The sequence below is a fragment of the Leptonychotes weddellii genome, chromosome 5, assembly GCF_054177405.1.
Source record: "Leptonychotes weddellii isolate Sample4059 chromosome 5, ASM5417740v2, whole genome shotgun sequence".
NCBI classification, from domain to species: Eukaryota; Metazoa; Chordata; class Mammalia; order Carnivora; family Phocidae; genus Leptonychotes; species Leptonychotes weddellii.
The window spans coordinates 150,848,158-150,869,938 of record NC_138373.1 but is presented as its reverse complement, the minus strand read 5'-3'; the positions used below and the strand labels follow the sequence as shown (position 1 = coordinate 150,869,938).

Here is a 21,781-nt window from a genome sequence, read left to right as displayed (position 1 = left end):
CCCCCCAACCCCATACACACACACACACACAGAATTCTCTCTTCATCTTTTCATTGTGACTAGACCACAGTTTTTCTCAGTCTGTGTTCAGTGTTTGCATTATCACCTGTCTGTAAATACTGATCAGAGCTGAACCCTGTAGTGTCCCAGGCCGACATTTCCCTGTGTAACTTTTTGTTTTCCTCTGGTTATTGCTTACCTTGCTTTTGGGTTCGCTCTGCTTTCTGTGTATCTATCATTAATTTATTCCCAAATGCTTTAATTGACTAGAAGAGAGAAACCCTTCTCCGCGCCGTCAGACACATGGGCGTATCTGTTAGCTCTGGGTCTCCCCCGAGCCCTGGTCTTCCTGCTCTGGTCTGGCTGCTTTCTGGCCTCTTGGTCTTCTCCTCACCATCATCCTGGGACGCCTGCTCACCTCTCTTGTGCTGAATCACCTGTTCCCTGGATGCCGTTTTTTTCCTCGTCTGTGGTTTGCTCTCCCTTTTTGGTCAGTCCATATCTTCCAGGAGCTTCATGGCAAAAAGCAAGCATGAGAGTTCTGGGTTTTTTGTTTTTTTTTTCAATCTGAAAATTACCTTCAAATATTTTTACTATATTATCCTATTTGGAGTTTGATGGGAATTCAGTTCTAAGTTGGAAATCATCCTCCCTCTGAATTTTGAAGGCATGTTTTCCCCTGTCTTCTAGCTTCCAGTGTTGTTTTGGGAAAGTCTGCTAGAGTCTGATCCTTTGTCCTGAGGTTCTGGGAAATTTTCTTATATGTTTCTTCCATAATTTCTTCCCCTCCACTTTATCCTGCCATTCTGGAATTCCTGTTGTAGGATGTTGCACTTCTGGATGGAGCCTCACATTTTCTTTATAATTTTCCAACTCTTTTTTTGCTCTGCTTTCCAGGAGCTTTATTTATTTTTTTAAATCTTTACCCTTGAGCTTCTGTATCGAAGGTCTTTTGTTTTTGTTTTTTGTTTTATCATGTTGTAGAATGTCAGGACCTCTTCCCTGTCCTTTTTTGTTTTGAGCCCCCGTTCTTGGTATTGGGTAGAGTATCTCCTCTTCTCTTTCTGGGGATGCTAATTACAGTTTTCTTCTGCTCCCTGCGTTATCTCTGCCTCCTGAGCTCCTTTCGTCTGTTGGCTTTGGTCTTTGACCTTTGTGTCGGAAGCTCTCCTCAAATGTCTAGTGTCCTTGGCTATTTTTGTGTTTAAGAATGGGGCTCAAAACTGCTGGGCCTCCCATCTGGGTGACGGGGCACGTGATGTGACCCTGCCAGTTTTATGCAGTGACAGGGGCAGGCACCAAATGAGGACCTTTTGATTCTGGGCCTATTTCCCTGGAGAATAACGTTCTCATCTCCAGCCTGGGAGGCAAAAGCTGGGCAGGCTGAGTTGAGGGAGCAGATGGGGCATTCAGGCCTCGTCCACTTTGTGCACATGTCCTCATTGCCCTCAGCTGAGCCATGTTCTCTGAGGACAGAACTGTCTCAACTGTCTTGAGAGTGAAAACCCAGTAGCTCCGCGTGGAGACTTGGAGCTGAGGTTCCCGTTCGCACCCTCAGCCCTCAGGACTGCCTGGTGCGTCTGGTTTTGGGGTTTCCCAGGGTTCTCGTTGGCTCCCCCCGTTCCCTGGGTCAGTGACCACACTGCATCTTCCAGAGCTATGGTCAGCATCTCTGGTCTGCTGCCCCTGGTGCTGTCCCTCTTGTGCGCAAAGGCTTGTGCCCATCCCCCCCATTTGTTCACCTTTCAGCAGGGAAGGGGGGTAGTGAGTAGTACTAAGCCCTGCCTTTTGGTGGCAGGAGTGCTGTCTTCTAAGGAGGGGGCTGAGTCTCAGACAAGTAAGCGGCTCACCCAGGGTCCCATTTCTACCATCTGACAAGGGCTGTGATCCACATGGCGCGAGGACGAGCCATCGGGGCAGGTAGACGGAGGAGGGCCGATCGAGCCACCTGCATGCAGGGAGCGTCTGATGGTGCTCAGGGCGAGGGGTAGCCCCTAGAGACATCTCTGAGACAGCCCCGGGGAGCTCTGTGGTCAGGGGGATACAGAGGGCCGGAGTTCAGAGGAGGGAGACCGACTGAACTGTGGCTTCACACAGGCACCGTGTTGTGAATACCGTTTGTGTGGTGTTTGCTTTTCCGCATATTTTTCCTTACTGTTAGCTCATTCTCATCTCCCAGGTAGCTGGTGGATGTATTATCATCCCCACTTTGTTCTCGTGAAAAAAAGAATGTGAGTAGGCTAAGAAACTTAAGATTACCTAGGGTGTCCCTGTCAGAGGCCAGACGCAGCCCTGGGTCTCTGGGTCCCCAGAATGGCTCGTGTCGGGTCGGGTGGAGGAGGGCAGACCGGCGTCCTCCCATGGAAGAGCGTGAGCTCTGGCTACGAAGGGAGAGTTTACATGAAACAGTTAAAGAAGGAGGCTGCCTTCACCCCGCTTCAGATTTTGGACAAGCCTCGCTGCCTGGAATCTGGCCCAAAGTGAAGCATCTTCCAAGGCAGAGAGAGAGGACAAGCCGGGATAAATGGAACCCAGCTGAGGGTCACAGACACAGGGCCGCACGAGACCCAAAGGCCGGGGTGCCGCCACTGGCCCCGTCGCCGACAGAGCTGGCCCTTCCGAGAGCTCAGTCCGTCCGAATGAAGAAAGGTATTGAGAGGAAACCAATCAGAAGAGGTGTCAGGAACAGTGATCTGGGTGGCAGGAAGCAGCAATAGGCAGGATCGGGGATCAAGAGGGCAGACAGGCCATGAGGGAGGAGGGATTGAAGCAGCTCAGGGCAGACCCCCCGGCCCACCAGGGCTGTGGCCCGTTGTGTCCGCTGCTGTCCCTGGTGATCCCGGAAAAAGAGGGGGAAGCATGTTCTGAGGCCCCTGTTGACTGAGCACAGAAGATTTCCATCCAGAGTAGTCAAAATTAAGTTTTCTGGGCTCATCCTCGAATTACCTGCCACGTGGAATGGCCCCACATCTTTCCAGATGACCAAAGTGTTTGTGTGCGCCGAGAAGGCCAGGCCCAGGGGCCAGCTGTAGGTGCTGAAGGCACGTGGAGGAAGCGAGCTTGGAATGGCCAGTTGCACCCAGGGTCACCGAGGTTCTGCACCCAGAGCGTGGCCCACCCCAGGCGTCCAGGGAGGGGTTATTGAACGAACAGACAGATGTGCCTGTCTGACCTGTAGCGGGGAGCTTGGTGAGGACTCCTGACCCCGGGAGCTGTTGGCAGGGACGGCCGGAGCACACTTCTTGGTGGATCCTCTCTGATGCCCTGGGGGCTCCTCGGGGCTGTGCTGTTACGGGTGCCCATTGCAGGGGCACAGGTGGGAGGCTGGGTGGACGGCAGCCTCTTGAACTATAGCCTCCTGTCGGGCAGCTGTGGGTTAGAGATGCTGCCAGTGAGGAAGGAAGGCCTCAAGTCTCAGGGTCAGAAGGGACCTGTAAAGACTCAGACTCTCAGAACCCCTGTATAATGTCTGCTAAGAGGCCCCTCGGCCTCTGATTGCATGCTCCCCCCCAGCACAGAGCTTACTACCTTTCATCTCTGAAGATGGCCTGTTGGCAGTTGTTTCTTATATTAGGCTGAAGGCCTAGGATCTGCCTCCGGGACCAGGTGGGTCCTGTCTGACCCTCTGGATAAGGTCGTGCCCCTTATATGAAGAGAGTGACCCTAATGTCTTTTCTCCAGGCCTTAAGGCTCCAGTACGATGCTCATTTCATCTCCCATCTTGGTCTGTTGCTCCTGATTTTGTGCATTTGTTCCTAGTCCATTTAAGATTTGGTATCTGCGGGGGGTGGGGAGGGGCGCCTGGATGGCTCAGTCATTGAGCATCTGCCTTCGGCTCAGGTCATGATCCCGGGGTCCTGGGATCAAGCCCCGCATTGGGCTCCTTGCTCTGCGGGAAGCCTGCTTCTCCCTCTTCCTCTGCCCCTGCTTGTGTTCCCTCTCTGTCCCTCTCTCTCTGTCAAATAAATAAAATCTTAAAAAAAAAAAAAAAAAGATTTGGTATCTGGGGAGGTACCTGGGTGGCTCAGTCGGCTAAGCATCTGACTCTTGGCTTTGGCTCAGGTCATGATCTCAGGATCCTGGGATCAAGCCCCATATTGGGCTCGGCGCTCAGTGGGGAATCTGCTTGAGATTCTCTCTTGCCCTCTGCACCTCTTCTCCCCACCCTCTAAAATAAATAAATAAATAAATCTTTAAGATTGGGTATCTAGAATGGAACAGAAAGTTCTATTGCCCAGGGCAGGAGAGAGAGAAGGACCATCCCTTCCCTCCTGCTGGATGCTCCTGTCCAGACCGGAGGGCCTGGTTGGTGGGTCCCTTGGTCACTCATGTATCCACTGGGCCTAGCACAGAGCCTAGCACACAAGCTGTGGTTAGTACATAGGGAGGCAGAGAGTCATTCTTTGTCTCTGGGGCCTCTCAGGGGAGCAGCCTGGAGCTGTGGTCAGAGGGGCAGTCAGGCAACAAGCTGCTGGCCAAGAACTGCACTCCACCGCTGGCCTCCAACCGGCATGTTTGTTCTTCTCGTGCCCGGGGCCGCGTGTCTTCATGCTTCTTCCCGAAGTGTGTGTTGAGTTGTGTGTTGTAAACAGCCTTGCTGGGGTGGGGGTAGTGTTTTGCCTGGCTCTGTAATTTCCTAGGAGGGGATTGATTTGTCTAGATGGTCAGTGGGTGCCGGCCGATGTGGGCTCTTTGAGTCATTTCAAGGAGAGTCTGTCTTGTCTCCCTTCTCTGAGAATGCGCTATTGATTCACTAACGATTCTTTAAAGGAAACTGTCAGCAGTCGGTATCTTAGGGACCGGCTGGGCCTGAGGCACTGGGAAAAGGTCAAGAGCCTTGAACTGAGATGGATACAGTGGGATGATCCTGGCCAGTTGAATGCAGAGCTGGATAGGGATAGAGTGCTCGGCCCCGTAACTCAGGAGGGTGCTGACTTCTGTCGTGGCACAGGAAAGGATGCTCGGCCGTGGCTTGCAAGACGGCCTGGCTTGGGAGGGCAGTTCCGGACAAGGGGGCTGATGAACCTTGGCCCCTGTGGCTTCTCTTGAGAGTTTTGTCTTTAGGGACCGGTGTTTGGTCTGCGCAGCCTGCGGAAAGGTGGGCTCCGTGGGCGCGGACGGAGTGCGGGCCTTGTGCCTGCCCTGCCTCTCCAAGCCTCACCCCGGGTTAAGGCCTATGTCTGTCTGTTCATTCCTTCTGTGTTGATTGCGTGAAAGTGCCAGGCCCTCTGGTAGTCGGGGGTAGGCCTCAGTCCCTACCGGCAAGGAGTTTACAGTCTGGAAAGAACACCAGGTAACGCACCGTGGCTTGTGAGCTCAGTGTGAGCTCAGCCTTATTAGCAAAGGAGTCCCACGTCCCCCCTTTCCTCAAGGAAGGAGCTGCTGTTATTCCTGGCTTATAGGTGAGGAAACCATGGCCCAGTGCACTTAAGACGCCTGCCTGAGGTCACACAGCTCCAAGGTGGTGGAGCCACCATCCGGACACCCTGGCAGTGTGGATCCAGGGTCTGTGGCTTCTCGCTTCATGATGCTGCCCCCTGTACGGGAAGGATCGGTCGGATCAACAGCGGGACTGTGGTGCGTGGAGCGAGCCTGGCAGTGGACAGAGGATTGGCAAGGGAGAGCTGGCGTCTCAGCAGGGCCTGCCCCTGGGAGGTAGCAGAGGCACCAGAACATGCTAGCACGGAGTGTGAGAGCTCATGGCATGTCCTGGGAACTCCAGGAGTGGTTTTAGATCATATACACATACAAGTATATACACACACCCCTTATATATGTGCATATAACACACACACATGTATATACGTACACACGTTATGTAGATAGACGTACCAGCACACACCCACACACGTGCATGTATACATTTCCTCCGGCTGCATAAATAATCACCCCAAGCAGACTAGTGTAAAACGACCATTTCTTTTGTTCATGGATAGTGCAGTCCAGGAATTTGGACCGGGCACAGTGCGGATAGTCCGTCCCTCTGCCCTGCTATCTGGGCCTCCGCTGGGGGACCCTCGGCTGGGGGTGGGGTCTGAAGTCTGGTTCGCTTGTGCGTCTGGCACTTGTTGCTGGCATCAGCAGGGGCCTCGGTTCCTCCCGCACGAGCCACTCTGGGGAGTCTCTCCACATGGGCTGGCTTGGGCTTCCTTGAAGCATGGGGGCTGCGTCCAAGGGCAGGCATCTCAAGAGAAAGAACCAGAGGAAAGAGGCCTCTAAGCTCAGCGTCAGATGTCTTGGAGCAGCACTTGTTTTTTTTTTTAAAGATTTTATTCATTTGTTTGACAGAGAGAGACAGCGAGAGAGGGAACACAAGCAGGGGGGAGTGGGAGAAGGAGAAGCAGGCCCCCCGCCGAGCAGGGAGCCCGATGCGGGGCTCGATCCCGGGACTCCAGGATCATGACCTGAGCCGAAGGCAGATGCCCAACGACTGAGCCACCCAGGCGCCCCGTTGGAGTAGCACTTATGCTGTGGTCACGCCGGTCCCCCCGATGCAAAGGGAGGGAGGAAGACCCTATGTCCCCGCAGACGGGAGCCAGTGTCCCAGGGTGTGGCCGTCTTTGGAAAGTACCACTGGCCAGTGTAGCTGGACCCGGCTTGGAATGGGCACGTCCATTCTACTTGGCCTCATGTGGTTTTAGACAAAGGTTATCAGCAGGCTGACATCAGATTTGGCTTGATGCCGTTCCCCCCCCCCCCCCCGATGCCCCAAAGTTCTTGTCACTGAAGAGTGCTTTGGAGCTCAGCGGAGATTGCCGCAGGCCCCCCATTTCCTGAGCTGCTTCCGTGCCAGGCAGGCAGCGTCCATAGTCGTCAGCCCCATCAAGGGACGGTGGCCCCTGAGGAAGACCAGCAGATAAATGGCACCAGCCACTCTTCTGAGTACTTTGCATACTCAACCCCCCTGGCAAGGTAGGTACCTCTGTTGTCCCCATATAACAGATAGGGAGACTGAGGCACAGAGAGGCTCCCAGCTAATCGGGGGCAAACCCTCTACTATATGTCTGTAGGGGGATGGTCGCAGCACAGTGTGGTAGGTGCTGTGGGCCGTGTTGGTACAGGGTGCTACCTGGGGCCCCCCACCCTAGCTGGAGGTGTGAGCCCGTAATAGGTTAGGTATACAGCACCCCAAAAATATTCCTTTCCAAATCACTGAAGGCCAGCATTCGCCCATAGCTCTGTCAGCAGGATTGTGTGCGCTCCAGTTCAAGGTAGTCCCCCGTTCATGGTGTGCCTGGTACGTGCCGAGTGCTGTGGCTGTGCTCTGGGGAAGAGGTGGGCCCCCTTCCAGGGGCCACAGTCCCGAGAGAGCAGTCAGGTATCGTGCGAGCCACGCTCCAGGGCAGGAAGCACTGCACAGCGTCTGCAGATCAGCGATCCCCTGGGTGAGAACGCACCAGCCTCCATGTAGGGGCCAGAGACTTCTCAGGGGGTCTCACAGGATTCACGGGCACCAGTGACACGGAGGGAAGGGCGGCCCAGGCCGTGGGATCAGCAAAGGGAAAAGCACAGAGGGGGCATCATAACCTGCTGGGAAAGAGGGGCATCTAGTTGCCGGGAAGGCCATGTGAGGGGTGGGCAGGGGCCAAGTCACTCTGGAAAAATCTTGAATGCCAGGCTCAGGGCTGTACCGGGAACCTTGAAGGCCTCTGTGCTTCAGGGGGACAGCAGGGTCAGATGAGAAGGAGCCCTCTGTCTGCAGGGGCGCTGGTTCCTCCCTTGCCCTTCCTGTCCGCTGACCCCATTTGGACCCTCACTCCTTTGCTGGACGCTCTTGAGTTCCCATGCTCTCGGCCTGCCCTTCCTCCTGCACCCTCTGCTGCACTCCTCCTGCTCTCCACTCTCCCCATCCTTGCTCCCCCATGTCCCTGTGCTCCCAGCGCCCTGCAGGCCGCAGCCTTCATCTTGCTGACCCCGCAGAAATCCTTTGACCGGGAGACCGCTCACAGCAGATTGCTGTATTTATAACATACTTCGGTGCTGGCCATCGCTGTGGCAGAGTTGTGTGTCTGTGGTGATACGGAGCCGCATCCAGAGGGGGCTGGCCCGGCTTCCCCACACATTTGTGCGCTATTTGGTGCACCTTCATACCTGCCCCCGGAGCCTCCAGTGGTGTGCACACCAACCTGCCACTCTAAGTGGTTGAATGGACAAAGGTTCTCCTGTCTCATTCCTGCCGAAAATTTCTACTGAGATCCCTCTAGAGAATGTTTTACTGTTCTGTTGTAAAAGTCCGATCTGTAACACACACACACACACACACACACACACACACACACACCCAGCCCCCAGCGAGCCCGGCCCCATGCTCCCATGCGATCCGGAACTTTGTGCTTCCCACCTCCTTGTGTTGCTTTGTTGTAAAAGTCCGATCCGTAACACACACACACACACACACACACACACACACACACACACCCAGCCCCCAGCGAGCCCGGAGATCCCTCTAGAGAATGTTTTACTGTTTTGTTGTAAAAGTCCGATCCATAACACACACACACACCCAGCCCCCAACGAGCCCGGCCCCATGCCCCCATGCGATCCGGAACTTTGTGCTTCCCACCTCCTTGTGTTGCTTTACGGTGTGAGCAGCCGCCTGTGTACGCGTATGCTACACAATATGACTTCGCTTTGCCTGATTTTGGTGACAAGTGGAATATTCGCTGTGTGGGTCCTTGCGTCCCTGAGGCCCCATGACTGTGGTGCTTTCACTCCCATTGCTGTTTAGAATTCCACCATCTGTTTACCCATCCTGTTGATTTGAGTGGTTTTCTCTGGACATTTTCCACAGCCCTGGTCATCTATAATTTCCTGAGCCTGTGCTATGAATACCTCGGGGGAGAAAGTTCCATCATGTCGGAGATCAGAGGGAAGCCCATCGAGTGAGTATGAAGTCTCCCCGGAGCCTCCCACACCACCCCGTTTCCTGGGCCTGACGTTCTTCGAGCTGTGCTGGTGTCAGCCAGACACACAGACCAGCTCTGCCCGTAACCAGGCCCTGTCGTGCCTCTCCTCACTTCCTGAGGGGCGCCATTCACGGGGACGTGGGGACGGCCTCGCCGGTTCTTGCTCTTTTTTCTTCCTGTCCCTTCCTGTCTGCCTGTTTCTCCCTCTTGCTCTCTTTCCATTCAGTACTTGGCAAGTTGGTTTGTTGCCCCCCGGGCCGGTGGAGCCCTGCTCCCTCATGCCCTCCCTGCACGAGCAAACTCTCCCCGAGTGCTTGGCCTCCAGGTGAAGGCTGCCTGGGATCTGTGTCCCGTTCCCAGCCCAGTCCGCTCTACCCAGGCTTGTGTGGATGTGAGGGAGGGTGGCCTCCCCCAGCCCCACCTTTCCCGAATCCTGGCTCTCTGCCTACCAACCTCTTCTTCTCTTGTCTCTTCCAGGTCCAGCTGTATGTACGGCACGTGCTGCCTCTGGGGAAAGACTTACTCCATTGGGTTCCTGCGGTTCTGCAAGCAGGTATGTGTCCCTGCACCTGCCCTGGTCAAGAGGTGCAGGCCAGGGCCCCGGAGCCTGGTGCTGCCCCTGCTCGTCCAGTGGCAGAGGCGGGCGTAGGGCCCGGAGGACCCTGCTTGTGGCGTTCCCATATCCCGTGAAGTACCCTAAAGCCCGAGCACCACTCCCCACGCTGTTAGGCATGCACGTGCATTAGCAGAGTGTGCTCCAAGGGGCAGCAGCAGGTGTCCTAAATGGGTCTGTGGCAGCCCTGGGCAGGAGGTGGTCCCGTACCTTTGCTCACTTCGGCCAGGCAGGTCTTAGGGGGGGGGGTGTGTGTGTGTGTGTATCAGGAAGTGCATGGGGATTCTAGAATCTCAGCTTGAAACCCCTCATCGGCTGCAGCTAGAGGCCAGAGGGCTTCTGCATGAAAGCTCCCTGCCAAGACGGGCCTGCGGGGTCTCTGGCCTGTTCCCCGTTTCCCAGCCGGCAGTCCACCAGCTTCCAGTTTCCTCGGCTGCCTCCCCTGTGGTCTCAAGGAGCCTGGGCGGAGGCGGTGTGGGGTTGTGGTGTAGCGCATGGGCCCGGGTGTCTGACCATCGGAGTTTGATTTTCAGCTTTCCCTCTTGACCGGGTGGCCTTGGCTAAGTTATGTAACCTCTCTGAGCCTGACTTGGTTTCCTCTTCTGTAAAGTAGGCCAAACGATACGTATCTCAAGGGATGGTCTAAGGCCCGGGTGGCGTGATGGATGGGAAGCAGTCAGCACAGACCGGCGCGGAGCCCACTCTTGTCTGAGTCTGACGTGCCACGCCCTGCTGGTGGTCGACCTCAGCCCAGTCTCCTCCGTGTGCCAGGACCTCTGGCAGCCCCTCCGGCGTCACCAAGAGTAGTCACAAGGGGAAATGAAAACCACAGCTGATCACCGTGGCCACCAGAGGGCTGGCCTTTCTACTCCCTTCTGTGCGGAGCCACTGCCGGCAGCGTGGGCACCCACACAAAGCACCTACCTGGACGGACCAGGTCTACACCACAGGCGGCTGCTTCCCGCTCTGCCTTCCCTTGGGCGTTCCTCCATTCACAATGTCCCTCCTGGGCCTGGAGGCAAAGAGTGAAAAGTGTCCTGGGGTCAGGGTGGGTGGGGCCTTCCAGAGCCTTTGTTTACCAGCCTTTCAGCCGCCCTGGGCCCAGCTGTGACTCACTGCCTTCCTTGATGAGTGTATTATGTACAAAGTTTTGATCCCATGATCACTAGCTTGCATAGCCTGGTTATAAATGATTCCCAGGCCCCGTGGGTTCGGATGTCCTGCTGCTGTTCTGGAAGGGCCAAGGAGAGGTAGTAAGAGGACAGAGGATAAAAGCAGCCTTTGCACCCCTTTTCCTCGGGAGAGAGCCCTCCTGAGTGAGAAAGCCTGGGCCAGGGCCCCCCCCAGGATCCGAATCTCCTGGAGAGCTGGTTCACAGTACGCATTCTCTGGTCAGCCAACTCCCCCCTCCCCCGCAGCCTGATGAAGAAGGTCTGGCATGGAGCTCTGGGTGCTGGGTCGTGTTTACAGCTCCACCAGTGGTTCTGATGTCCAGCCTGGCTTGGGAACCACTGCCTGATTTCTGACCCGATCCAGGGCAGTGGTTAGGTGAAGGCTGTGGGGCCTGCTAATGTGGACTCTGCTGCCACTTCAGCCTCTCTGTGCCTCGGTTTCCTCACCTATAACAGTACTTTGTTGGGGGGCTCTTGTGTGCCCCACTGACTGGGACGGCAGCAGCCTGTTGACAGGCTCTTAGCGCCCACGGTGCGCAGATTGCGATTCCTCCCTTCTCCCCAGATACTGGTCCCGCTCCCTCAAGGTGGGTGGTGGGGCCGGGGAGTTTGGGGGGGTTTGCTGGGGCAGCATTGCACCCCCATCACACGTGCTTCCACGCAGCTCAGGCCCCCCGGGACTCCCCACAAACTGCGCTCAGGTCCCCGGCGGGGCAGAAACTTTGGGTTCAACAGGTTACTTTCTCTGCCCCGGGGTCCTTGCCCGACTTGAAGCCACACTGGCTCAGCCTTTTAAAGCTGCTCCCCCCTCCACAGAAGGGGCCTTGTGGCTTAGATGTATTGATCTCAAGAGCATGGTGTTTCTGCTGGTTTTATGGGCACCGTGGGTGGTCCTTGACTTTGCTGGAGCCTCTGGAGGGCACTGTGAGAACCTGGTTCAGGAATTCTTCCAGTGGCTGAGCGGGCCAGGGGAGGCCCTTATTGAACACATAGAGAGGGGAGAGCTTCCAGAAGACACTGCTGTGTTCTTCAGCCCTGTGATGTGGGGTCCCCTCCAGCCCCAGTGAGACCCGGGGGTGGACAAGGAGGACGGGAGGAGGCTTCGAGCAGGACCCTGGCCCCCTTCCTGCTGCCGTCCATCACCAGCGTCTACCCCCTTGCCCGCGTCCGCTCCTGGCCGCTCGGTCTTGGTAGGAGCTCCTCCCTCTGCTTGTCCCTGTTGTGTCTCTGGCATGTTCCTGCTGACCCCTCCAGCGGCCGGCCTGCCTGCCTGCCTGCCTCCCTCCTTCCGTCTGTGCGCACGACTGCATTGCGCGGCTGTCCTCTAACAGATTCTGTCTCTCCCTGCCGACGGCGGTCCCCTCGGGGCAGGACATCGGGCCCCCTCTCCCCGGCCCCTCAGCATCCAGCACAGGCCCAGCGGGCCAGAGGAGGTGCTTGTCACACAGTTTCTTTGCTCGTCCTCGACTCTTGACCTTCTCCCCCACCAGGCCACCCTGCAGTTCTGCGTGGTGAAGCCACTCATGGCTGTCAGCACTGTGGTCCTCCAGGCCTTCGGCAAGTACCGGGATGGTGACTTTGAGTAAGCAGAGGGTCGCCCCGACAGGCGTGAGGGGAGGAGTGTCAGCGCGGGAGTTGGTGGCCCTGCCCAGAGGCTGATGCCCCCGCCTTAGGGAAGGGGGTGGCTGCAGACCGGCCCCATGCCCCTGACCTTCCTCCGAGGGGACGCCGAGCCCGGCCCGGCCCTCCTCACGCCTCCTTGCACCCCTGAGTTGCAAGGCCCAAGCCTGGCGGTGACCACCATCCCACTTGGCCCCGCCTACAGACTGGTGCCCCAGGGGTGGGCCCAGAAGGGATAGTGACCACCCCCAGGGCAGGGAGCAAGAAGGTCAGAGCCCTGAGAGGCCTGTCTTGAGTCCCCAGGCAGAAGGCTTCTCCCGTGTAGATTTCCTTTTGTTTTGGGAGTTAGTGAAAGTGACCGTGTATCCAGGCCCCGAGCTTGCAGACACTTGGCGCATACCGCCTGCACCCCCCGCGTGACAGCCCTGCCGGGGCAGGTGAGCAAACGGGGGCTCAGGGGGGACATGACTTGGATCAAGAGAAAAGAGCAGAGCCACGCTCTACGTTATTCTCACACCTGTTGCCGGACCATCGGGCTGAGCTCCCCACCCCTGGTCCTAGTGGCTTCCATGTCTATGTCCCCACCAGGAGCCTGGGCACCAGAGCAGAGGCGGCAGGGCTGACCTTCACCGCGGGCGCACACCCTCGCACACCTCCCCTCCACCCCCTGCTTCTTGGCCACTTGGATCCCTTTCTTCAGTGGCTCGTGGAGCACTGCTTGGGGAGCATTGCTGAGAGCCATGGGGGTTGGCAGACTGGCAGGGCAGAGGCGGGAGGGAGGCCTCTTGTCCCTCCGAAGGCTCTGTCCAAGCCAGAGAACACTCCCCGTTCCCACAGTGTCACCAGCGGCTACCTCTACGTGACCATCATCTACAACATCTCCGTCAGCCTGGCCCTCTACGCCCTCTTCCTTTTCTACTTTGCCACCCGGGACCTGCTTAGCCCCTACAGCCCCGTCCTCAAGTTCTTCATGGTCAAGTCCGTCATTTTTCTCTCCTTTTGGCAAGGTGAGCCTCTTCCCAGGCCCCTGAGGCCCATGCTGTCCCTGGGCCATCCCAGCCTAGAGCCCAGACCTCTGTCCACCGGGAGCCTCCTGGGCATGAAGTCTAGGCCCTCAGGGACCTTTCACAGGAGCCATGGGGGACCTTCTGTGGGGCTGCTTCATGGGCGGGGGACCCAGGGGACCCCCGGTGTTGGCGTCCAGCAAGGAGCTAGCGGAGTGGGGTTTCCCAGAGGCCTCAGCTTGGTGTTGGCATCCCAACCCTACCGGAGCAGTCATGGACCCCACTGCCGTCCTTGCTGGTGGGGGTGGCATTTGGAGGGCTGCTGCATGAGGAAAGGGCAACAGGATAGGGGTCCAGTCTAGGGCCCCATGCCCACGCCTCCTCTTCCAGGCATGCTCCTGGCCATCCTGGAGAAGTGTGGGGCCATCCCCAAGATCCACTCAGCCCGCGTGTCCGTGGGCGAGGGCACCGTGGCCGCCGGCTACCAGGACTTCATCATCTGTGTGGAGATGTTCTTCGCAGCTCTGGCCCTGCGGCACGCCTTCACCTACAAGGTCTACGCTGACAAGCGGCTGGATGCGCAAGGTACGAGCCAGCAGCCTGGAGACCCCCCCACCCCCACCCCAGCAGGAGAAGCCCTCCCTGGCCCTGCCCCATGGCCCTCCTGCCACCCAGTGTCCAACAGGTGGTGACAGCCCAGGTGTCTCCTGCCCGCTGGTGGGAAAGGGTCCACGCAGGTCGAGGCTCTCCTGCCCTGCACCCCCAACACAAGGTTGCGGGGGGGTGAGGTAGGGGAGGTCCCAGCAGCTGAGCCCACCTGACTCTTGCAGCAGGCCTGGAGTCTGGAGAGCCCCACGGGAAGGTCAGGACAGAGACCCCAGAGTAAACAGGTTTCCTGGGGCTCTGCACACCAGACTCGGCTTTCCATTCTATCCTGTAATTCCCTCGGCTCTTAAGTTCTCCATCTTTTTATATCTGGGATTCCGTCTAAGAAACAGACTCAGATGGGCATCGTTTTTAACAGCTTGCTTTTTACAGCTGCTCATTTTCCTCTTTGTTGGAAGAGGTTGGCAACCCCAGTTGTACATTAGGACGCCCCGGAGAGTCCAAGTCCCACGTCTGGGGCCCCCCTCCCCGAGACTCGACAATGAGTGGTCTGGGCTTGGACGGCGGCGGCGGGGGGTTTCCCAGCTCCCCCGGGCCTCTGGCTGCTACTGGGCAGAGGGGATGGTGGGGGGTGGCGGCAGAGGAGACCAGGAATGCCTGAAATGACTTCTCCGGTGAGGAGGCGGGAGGGTCTGGGGAGGGGACGCTCCTACTCTAACACGCCACCCCCCAGGAGTCAGGCTGCTGCCGCTGCCTTCCATGTGGCCACAGACGAGAACCCCACTTCCCCGGGCCTAGCGCCGAGGCCCACCACAGGCCCTGGGGAGTGGGGTGCTGCAGCAGGGCCCCTCGGCTCCTTCCCCTTCTTACTCAGGCGCTCTCTCCCTGGCCTGAAAGAGACCTGCCGGCCCCTTCTGGACGGGCCGCCACTCCAGGCCGCTAGGCCGCCTGGCTCTTGTGCACCCAGCTGTGTTCTCCCAGCACACTTGGCGGAGGGCTGTCAGCACCCCTTCTTCTGTTTGTGATCGCACACCTACCCAGTGCTGGCCGCCTCGCTGCTGTCCCACCCGTTTCCCTCTGGGTCCCCAGATCTGGCAAGCACCCACTCAGTGTTGAGGGCGATGACCCTTGGACCCGCTCCCGACAGAGCCTGTGCCCTGAGGAAAGTCACCCTTGTGCCTGGAGCCTAGGGCCATAGCAGAGAACCCTCTCTGGACCCTCGAGGTTTAAAATGTCGCACATGGGGACTCTGCAGAGGCCCAGCGGACACCTGGGCTTTATCTTCCCACCCACTGCTCCTGGACCACCAGCCCAGCAAAGAACAGCGTGGCCAGAAACCCAGCTATAGCAAAGACCCCAGCCCAGCCCTACCGGGGAAAGGTGGGACCCCACCTCTGTGCTGGACGCACTAATCCCTCAGCCTTGCAGTCGGGCTTGGGTCCCCAGCTGCCCTTCCTGGGGGATCTGTGCGGGGAACCACACCCCCTTGCCCCCCAGCCTTGATTTCCTTGTCTGTGAAGTGTTGTGACGTTCATAAAGCACACGGCACAGGCTTAGAAATTCCAGCCAAGCCTAAAGAGAAGTGGGGGTGCTGGGGTCCCAACTTAGATGTGGAGGTGGGGCCTCGACCACCATCCTGGGTATCTGCTGGGGGTTCTCCCGTGCCCCCGGACGAGAGTGTGAGAGGAGTTATCCCTGGGCGGACATGCCCCCCGCCCCGGGTGCCAGGCTCCGAGGGGGCCGCAGGGGCTGCTGGGTGGGGGCGGGAAGGGTGTCTGGTGCGGTGTGCAGGCCTCGGTGGTGGGCAGATGGTGTCACTCAGCTGTCTCTTGTCTTCTCTATTTCTCTGGCTTCTCTCCCCCTCCCCTGTCCCCCTCCGCCCTGCTTCTGCCCCGGGTTTGGCTGCGGGCAGTGCCAACATACGGCCCTTACGGTAGGTTCTGCTCTCGGTCTGCACGTCTGTCCTGCACGTCAGTCGTGGTCACCGTCACCGGCATGCCTCTCTCCCTAGCCCCTTTTCTGTGTTCCTGTCTCACAGGCACCCCCAGGCAGCGGAGCTCAGAGCCCCTGTCTGCCAAGGGCTGCCCCCGTAGAGTTTGCCTGCTTCCGTCCTGGTCTCTCAGTGTTCTGGATTATGCCCTGCTGGGTCCTGGGGGCACAGTGCGTGTTACTGGGAAATCCATGGCGGAGAACACGAAGGTGGAAAGGACATGCCAGATTTGAATTTGAAGACCTGGGCTTATCCCTTACCTCTCGGTTTTGGGGGCCGGGGCCACTTCTCCCCGCTGAACCCATGGTGGGGAGAGTTCCTTAGAGGGGAAGTTAGGAGGAAGCGCATCAGGGCTGGTGGCTTCCGCCCCCTCAGAGGGGAGCTGGTGAGGATTTACGGGTCAGCCCCACTGTGGGTGCCGGCAGACACCCTGTCCTGACAGAGCTGGTCTGCAGGCTCTGGTGCGCTCTGCTCCCAGGAGTGAAGGGGGACCCCGGGGAGGGGGCGGGGCTAGCTCTCCGGGGCCCCTCCCCCGGCCCTCCCGGCCTCCATTCCCCACCCTGGGTCCCTTCCCACCAGCCAGACTTGCCAGCCCCCCCAGGGGCTGCTCACCTGCACTCTCCGCCCCAGCCAGAGGAGCCATCTCTTTGCCTGTGCCTCCTTGTGCCCGGGACCCCATTCTCTGTTGGGTGACACAGCCTCGGGGTGGGGGTCGGTCCCAGGACAAGGGGCTCCCTGCCACCCCAGCCGCTCACCCCCCGCCTCTGGGCTCCCACCCTGCAGGCCGCTGCGCCCCCATGAAGAGCATCTCCAGCAGCCTCAAGGAGACCATGAACCCACACGACATCGTGCAGGACGCCATCCACAACTTCTCGCCCGCCTACCAGCAGTACACGCAGCAGTCCACCCTGGAGCCCGGGCCCGCTTGGCGCGGCGGCGCCCACAGCCTCTCGCGCTCCCACAGCCTCAGTGGCGCCCGCGACAATGAGAAGACTCTGCTGCTTAGCTCTGATGACGAGTTCTAGGTGCGGCTGCTGGTGGGGAGGACTGGCACCTTGGCCCGGGGCAGGGTGTGCGCCCCTCCAGCCCCGCACGCGGGCCGGGAGGCAGCCTGGCACAGCTTTGGCGTTGCCCGTTAATTTATTGGACCAGAAACACTCACCTGTTGCTTCCAGAGGAACAGCCAGAAGCTGTGGGCCCAGGGGACCGGACCGCCCAGGCTCACAACGAGCCTTCAGGAATATTTATACGAGGCCACCCCTGCTTCCGGGCGAGGGACAGAGGACACTGTGCGCGACTGCTGTGCCCCTGTGGCTTGTCCTGCGGCGGCATGGTGGGACCAGCTGTGGCCATGGTGGACCAGCAGCCGCGGCCCTCTCAGCCCCCACGCGGCTCATCCCCTCCCCCATGAGACTTAAGCCCTGCCCCCAACACCGTGCAATACTCTGACCTGGGCTCTTTCCTGCCTGCTCCTGCCCTCTTGCCCCCTGTCCACGCTAGATTAGCCTCACCCTGGGCCAGAGGGGCAGGAGGGAACCCAGATGCTCCCTGCCGCCCCTCCTGACCCAGGCCTGCCTGGCATGCTGCAAGGACCAGAGCGGCACCAAGAGCCACGTGTCCCACGTCGGAAGGGCACTCAGGTGCATCTGGGCCCTTCTGTTGACGAGGCCTCTCCAAGCAGGGCTCCCTGGGCCCCTGGGTGTCCTCTCCGTGGCTGCCCTGCCTGCCTGCCTCATGCCCCTTCCTCCTGGCCTGCTGAGGGCAGCCAGTGGCCCACACTGCCCTGTCACTTGGGGTCTGTCTTCTGGAGAGCATTTTGGGCAGAGCCCCTGCTTCCAGGCTGCTGAAGGGGTTGGCGGCTCCCAGCCCCTCCTTCCCAGGCTGAGCAATGAGAACCTCCACAGGGTCCTGGTCTCTCCCTAGGGCTTCTCCTTCCCGTTTCAGGGGAAGGGTCTGAGTCTCCACATGTCAGACCGGCTTCTGGAGGAACAGTCCTATGGGAGGGAGGATAGAAGGAGGGGGCGTGCAGCAAGGAGCTGGGAAGTGGGAGGAGTGACCCCAGACTCCTCTCCCTGGCGCCGTATCCACACAGGGCCTGGTGTCCTGCCTCGCCTGGCCCCTCGGCCCATCTCTTCTGTGCCTTAGTCACATATGAAAGCTGCCCCTTCCTAGGCCCTCAGTCTGTCTGGCCACAGACACTGCCTGGGGGCCCCTGTCAAGCTCCTGGCACTCAGAGGATCCTGCTGCGCTGGGCCAAGCACCCTTGGACAGGCCTTAGGGGTGTCCAGGATCGCCAGTCCCCTCCCCTCGCTCACCTCCACACCCATATACCCGGAGCCTCCGAGGGCCAGAGCCCCCAGGCAGGCCGGCTTACACCGGCCACTGTCTTAGGAGGAGCTCCTACAGGCAGAGCGTTCTGTCATTTGGAACCCAGATGGCACTTGGGTTTGGGCTGTAACAGCCTGGAGAAGGTGGTACGGTGAGGAGGGCCCCGGCCTGTGGCACCGGAACTTCAACCGTGGAGTCTCTTCCTTTTCCTTCATTCCTGGAATGAAGTGTGCCAAGGGCCCGGTGGGGGATTCCACCCCAGTCGTCTTCCCAGGCTGCCTTTGGCCCTGTGACCAAGCCAGCCCCCCCGGGGTCACAGAGGCCTGTCCGGTGGGCCTGGCCAGCTGGTACCAAGCTGCCCAGGAAGGTGGCAGGTGGGAGCAGGCTGTCTGAGATCCTCGGTCCCCACTCCCCCCTTTGCTTTCACAAATCTGTGTGATTCTCCTTCCAGGCCAAAGTGTGCTGCCGACTCCCTGCTCCCTGTTCTTGGCCCACCCTGGCACTTGCTGGCTAGCATGGTTTGTGGGGGGGACACGGGGGTGGGGGGGACTCCAGCGGAGTCGAGGGGCCAGGAACGCGTGCCCGCCCACTCCACCCTTCCTTCCTAGGATGCATAACCTTTTTTTTTTTTTTTTAATTCCTCCTCCCCCACCCCGATAGAGTAGATCTTTGTACATAAAAAATACTTGAAAACCGAACTGGATGATGTATGAGAGGACAGAGTCCCCTAGTTTTGTATCTTGTGTATGACTGCCATGAATTCCACCAGAAAGCCGCTCTATTTTGGTCTCTGTGACATTTTAAATGCGTGACAGAAGTGAGCAAATAAAGTGAGAAATATATATATATGAGATAATATAGATTGTATTGAAATCTCTTCTGCCTGTGGGTGCGGTTTTTTCCTTCCTCTTCCCTGCCGCCCGAGTGTGTGTTTGGGGCTGGATTTGGCGGTTGTGGGCAGGGGTCTCCTAAGAAACTGGCTTCCTTCCAGGGCACGATGTGTAGGTGATGGGGGAATGCACAGTGCCGGAGACGGACACTGAGGTCCAGGCTCCCCTCCGGACGAACGGTCTCGGGGGGACCCAGGGGCAGCTTTGGTCACAAGGGGCCCACCCTCCCCACCCTCCCGTGCTGGTGTGTGCAGTGGGTTGATGCCCCGTTGCCCCTTCTGTCAGCCAGCCAGAGGGGGCCCCACCGGAACGCGGGCAGCCCCATTCCTACAGGTGTCTCCCAGGGGCTTGAAGGGATTTCCAGGGCTCCTTACTCCTTGCAGGCTATCTTCCTGCCTCCCTGAACCCACCCCCCACCCCTGCCTCTGGAGCCGGGCCTGCGGGGCCGCCGGGCTGCCAGGCCAGGTGCCTGGCCACACAGGGCACCTTCCGGCCACCCCACCTTTGGGGAGGAGGGCCTGGCCTGCTGACAGGAGCGCTCAGGAATGCGGCGTGGGCGGGGAACTTCCCAGCCAGCCACGAAACTCCACTTGTCCCGCCCGTGGCTTCCTGCTGCCCTTTCGCACAGGCCTGAGCTCAGCATCCCAGGATGGGGTCAGGATGGCGGGCCTCAACCTGAGAGGGGGCGAAAGGCCAGTGGGCGCAGCCAACCCGAGTGGTTTGGCCCTTCCCCAACTTTCGAAGCCCACAGCTGCCACAGACGTGGCCTTTTCCCTCAGCCCAGCCCCGCCACCTCTCTAGACAGAAACCCCCCTCACTGCAGTTTGTGCGTGTGTGCGCGCTGTTGTGAACGTCTGCGCTGCACGTTAAAGCTTGCAGCCCCTTGGGCTCCCGGTGCTTGTCACACCTAGGTCCTCATGGTACAGCGAGGCTGCAAGAAGCTAAAGAAATAAATCATCAGAGGCCACACAGCTAGAAAAAGGCACACCTGGATTCAAACCCCGATTTCCCTGACCCACAGACCACTGTACCCTCCACTCCTTTTCAGGCTGTCCCCGAAGGGCTGGCAGATTGGGCTGAGATTACAGCGAGTCAGAGCCTAAGATGAGACACAGGGTCGCCTTTTAGGCCTGCAGGCTGGGACTGAAGAAGCCACTTCTCTCTCGGCCTCCCTGTGCCTTCCGGAACATGGGGAAAATATTTTCTACTTGGCTGTGTAAAGTCAGGCCTCGGTGGGAAAGTGCTGGAAAGATTACTCTTAAATCCGGGAATTTTCCTCTGGGCGGGACTGTTTATTCACTGAAGGGATGCCAGGGATTTAACCCTACATTTCATTGTCCTCCTGGCTTTGTTTTCCCCTGGGAGGCTCCAGGGAACCAGACAGAAGAACAGAGGTTTTAGCACCAACCCCCCTCCAAACCCCCCCGCCCCAAGCAAGAGCTAGTCCTCCCCTCCAGCAGAGGGGCCTGCCTGGGGTTGAAAACAGAACTCCAGCTTCAGTCCTTCATTCAGAACCCATCCCACCCACCCCACCCCACCCCCAAAAAAAACCCCATAGCCCAGGGACTTAAACTGCGTCACTGTGGGAAAAAGAGAACTTGACTTTATTCAGAAAGTCTACAAAATACAGAAGGCGGATAACTCGCTTACTGTAAGTCAGAAAATAAATAAATTCTGGGGGCCGGGCAAGTTTTTTTTTTTTAAACATTTTTTTGGTTGTTGCCATCCGGCTTTCCCTAAATATAAGATAAAATGTGATTTATTTGCAGATATAAAATACAAAGTCCAGCACAGGACCACACACCACACAGTGGGTGCTAGGCTTCTGGCTGGGGAGAATAACTTAGATTCGTGCAATAAATAAACAGCTGTATACAGGGCGGGAGGGTTGGGGCTGGGCTCCCCAGGAGAATGGCAGTCAATGGCAGTCAATGGCAGTGGCCAGCCCCCAAGCCACAGTGGTCCTTCTCAGGACCCCCACTCCTGGCTGCAAGACCTCAGGATCTGTCTTCTCATCTCCCCACCTGCCACAGTCGATGGTCGCCTCCTTGGTCCCCTTTCTCTTTGGCCAGCTCCTTCCATCTCTTCCATCCGTATCACCTTCTCAGGCCCTCTACTTCTCTTCCCCTACCTCACAGAGGCGGCTCCCAGGCCAGGGAGGCCCTTCCATCATCCTTTCCAGTCCGTGGCCACAATGCCCCTGACAACCCCGGCTGGTACCCTGGCTGGAATCTCAGGGCAGCAGTGAAAAGACCTGGCTTTTTCCAGCTCAGCCACGACGCACAGATGGCCTTGAGCACTGGCCTGTCTGCTGGAGGCCTGTTTCCCTGTTAACTGGCCTTCACTGGGTGATGTCTGATGATTCTCCCAGCTTTGGAAGGCCAGGCACCCCCAGGCCCAGAGCAGAGGTGGGAGCATCAGCTTCCCAGCCCCAGGAGACACATATAGGAACCAGACCTAGTCCTGAGTCCTGGGAGGGTGCGGAGGGGCTAGGGTATGGTCTGAGCAAATGCTTTACAAAATGAGGGGTAGCCCTCTTCTCCGGGACAGCCCTTCTCTAATCCGCTCTGTATCCCATCCTCCCAGTCTAAGAAGGCTGGACTTTCAGCCAAGAGAGACCCCAGACTCCAACACCACCCTACCATTCTCACC

At 58.4% G+C, this 21,781-nt stretch overlaps 1 protein-coding gene across 2 annotated transcripts in view; it reads left to right on the top strand.

Annotated features, from left to right (window-relative positions):
* The window catches only part of TMEM184B (transmembrane protein 184B), a 47,453-nt gene extending 28,338 nt beyond the window's left edge, over window positions 1-19,115 (top strand). Inside the window, exons 4-9 of one of the 2 annotated variants that reach the window (XM_081822456.1) lie at window positions 8,792-8,882; window positions 9,384-9,459; window positions 12,182-12,273; window positions 13,149-13,318; window positions 13,706-13,900; window positions 16,695-19,115. In XM_081822456.1, the coding sequence (XP_081678582.1) occupies window positions 8,792-8,882; window positions 9,384-9,459; window positions 12,182-12,273; window positions 13,149-13,318; window positions 13,706-13,900; window positions 16,695-16,936 (866 nt within the window). In that variant the 3' untranslated portion in view covers window positions 16,937-19,115. Of the gene's footprint in view, window positions 1-8,791; window positions 8,883-9,383; window positions 9,460-12,181; window positions 12,274-13,148; window positions 13,319-13,705; window positions 13,901-15,833; window positions 16,618-16,694 lie in introns of those variants that run through there. The other variant, XM_081822455.1, reaches the window with a different exon arrangement.
* Window positions 19,116-21,781: the final 2,666 nt, after the last annotated feature.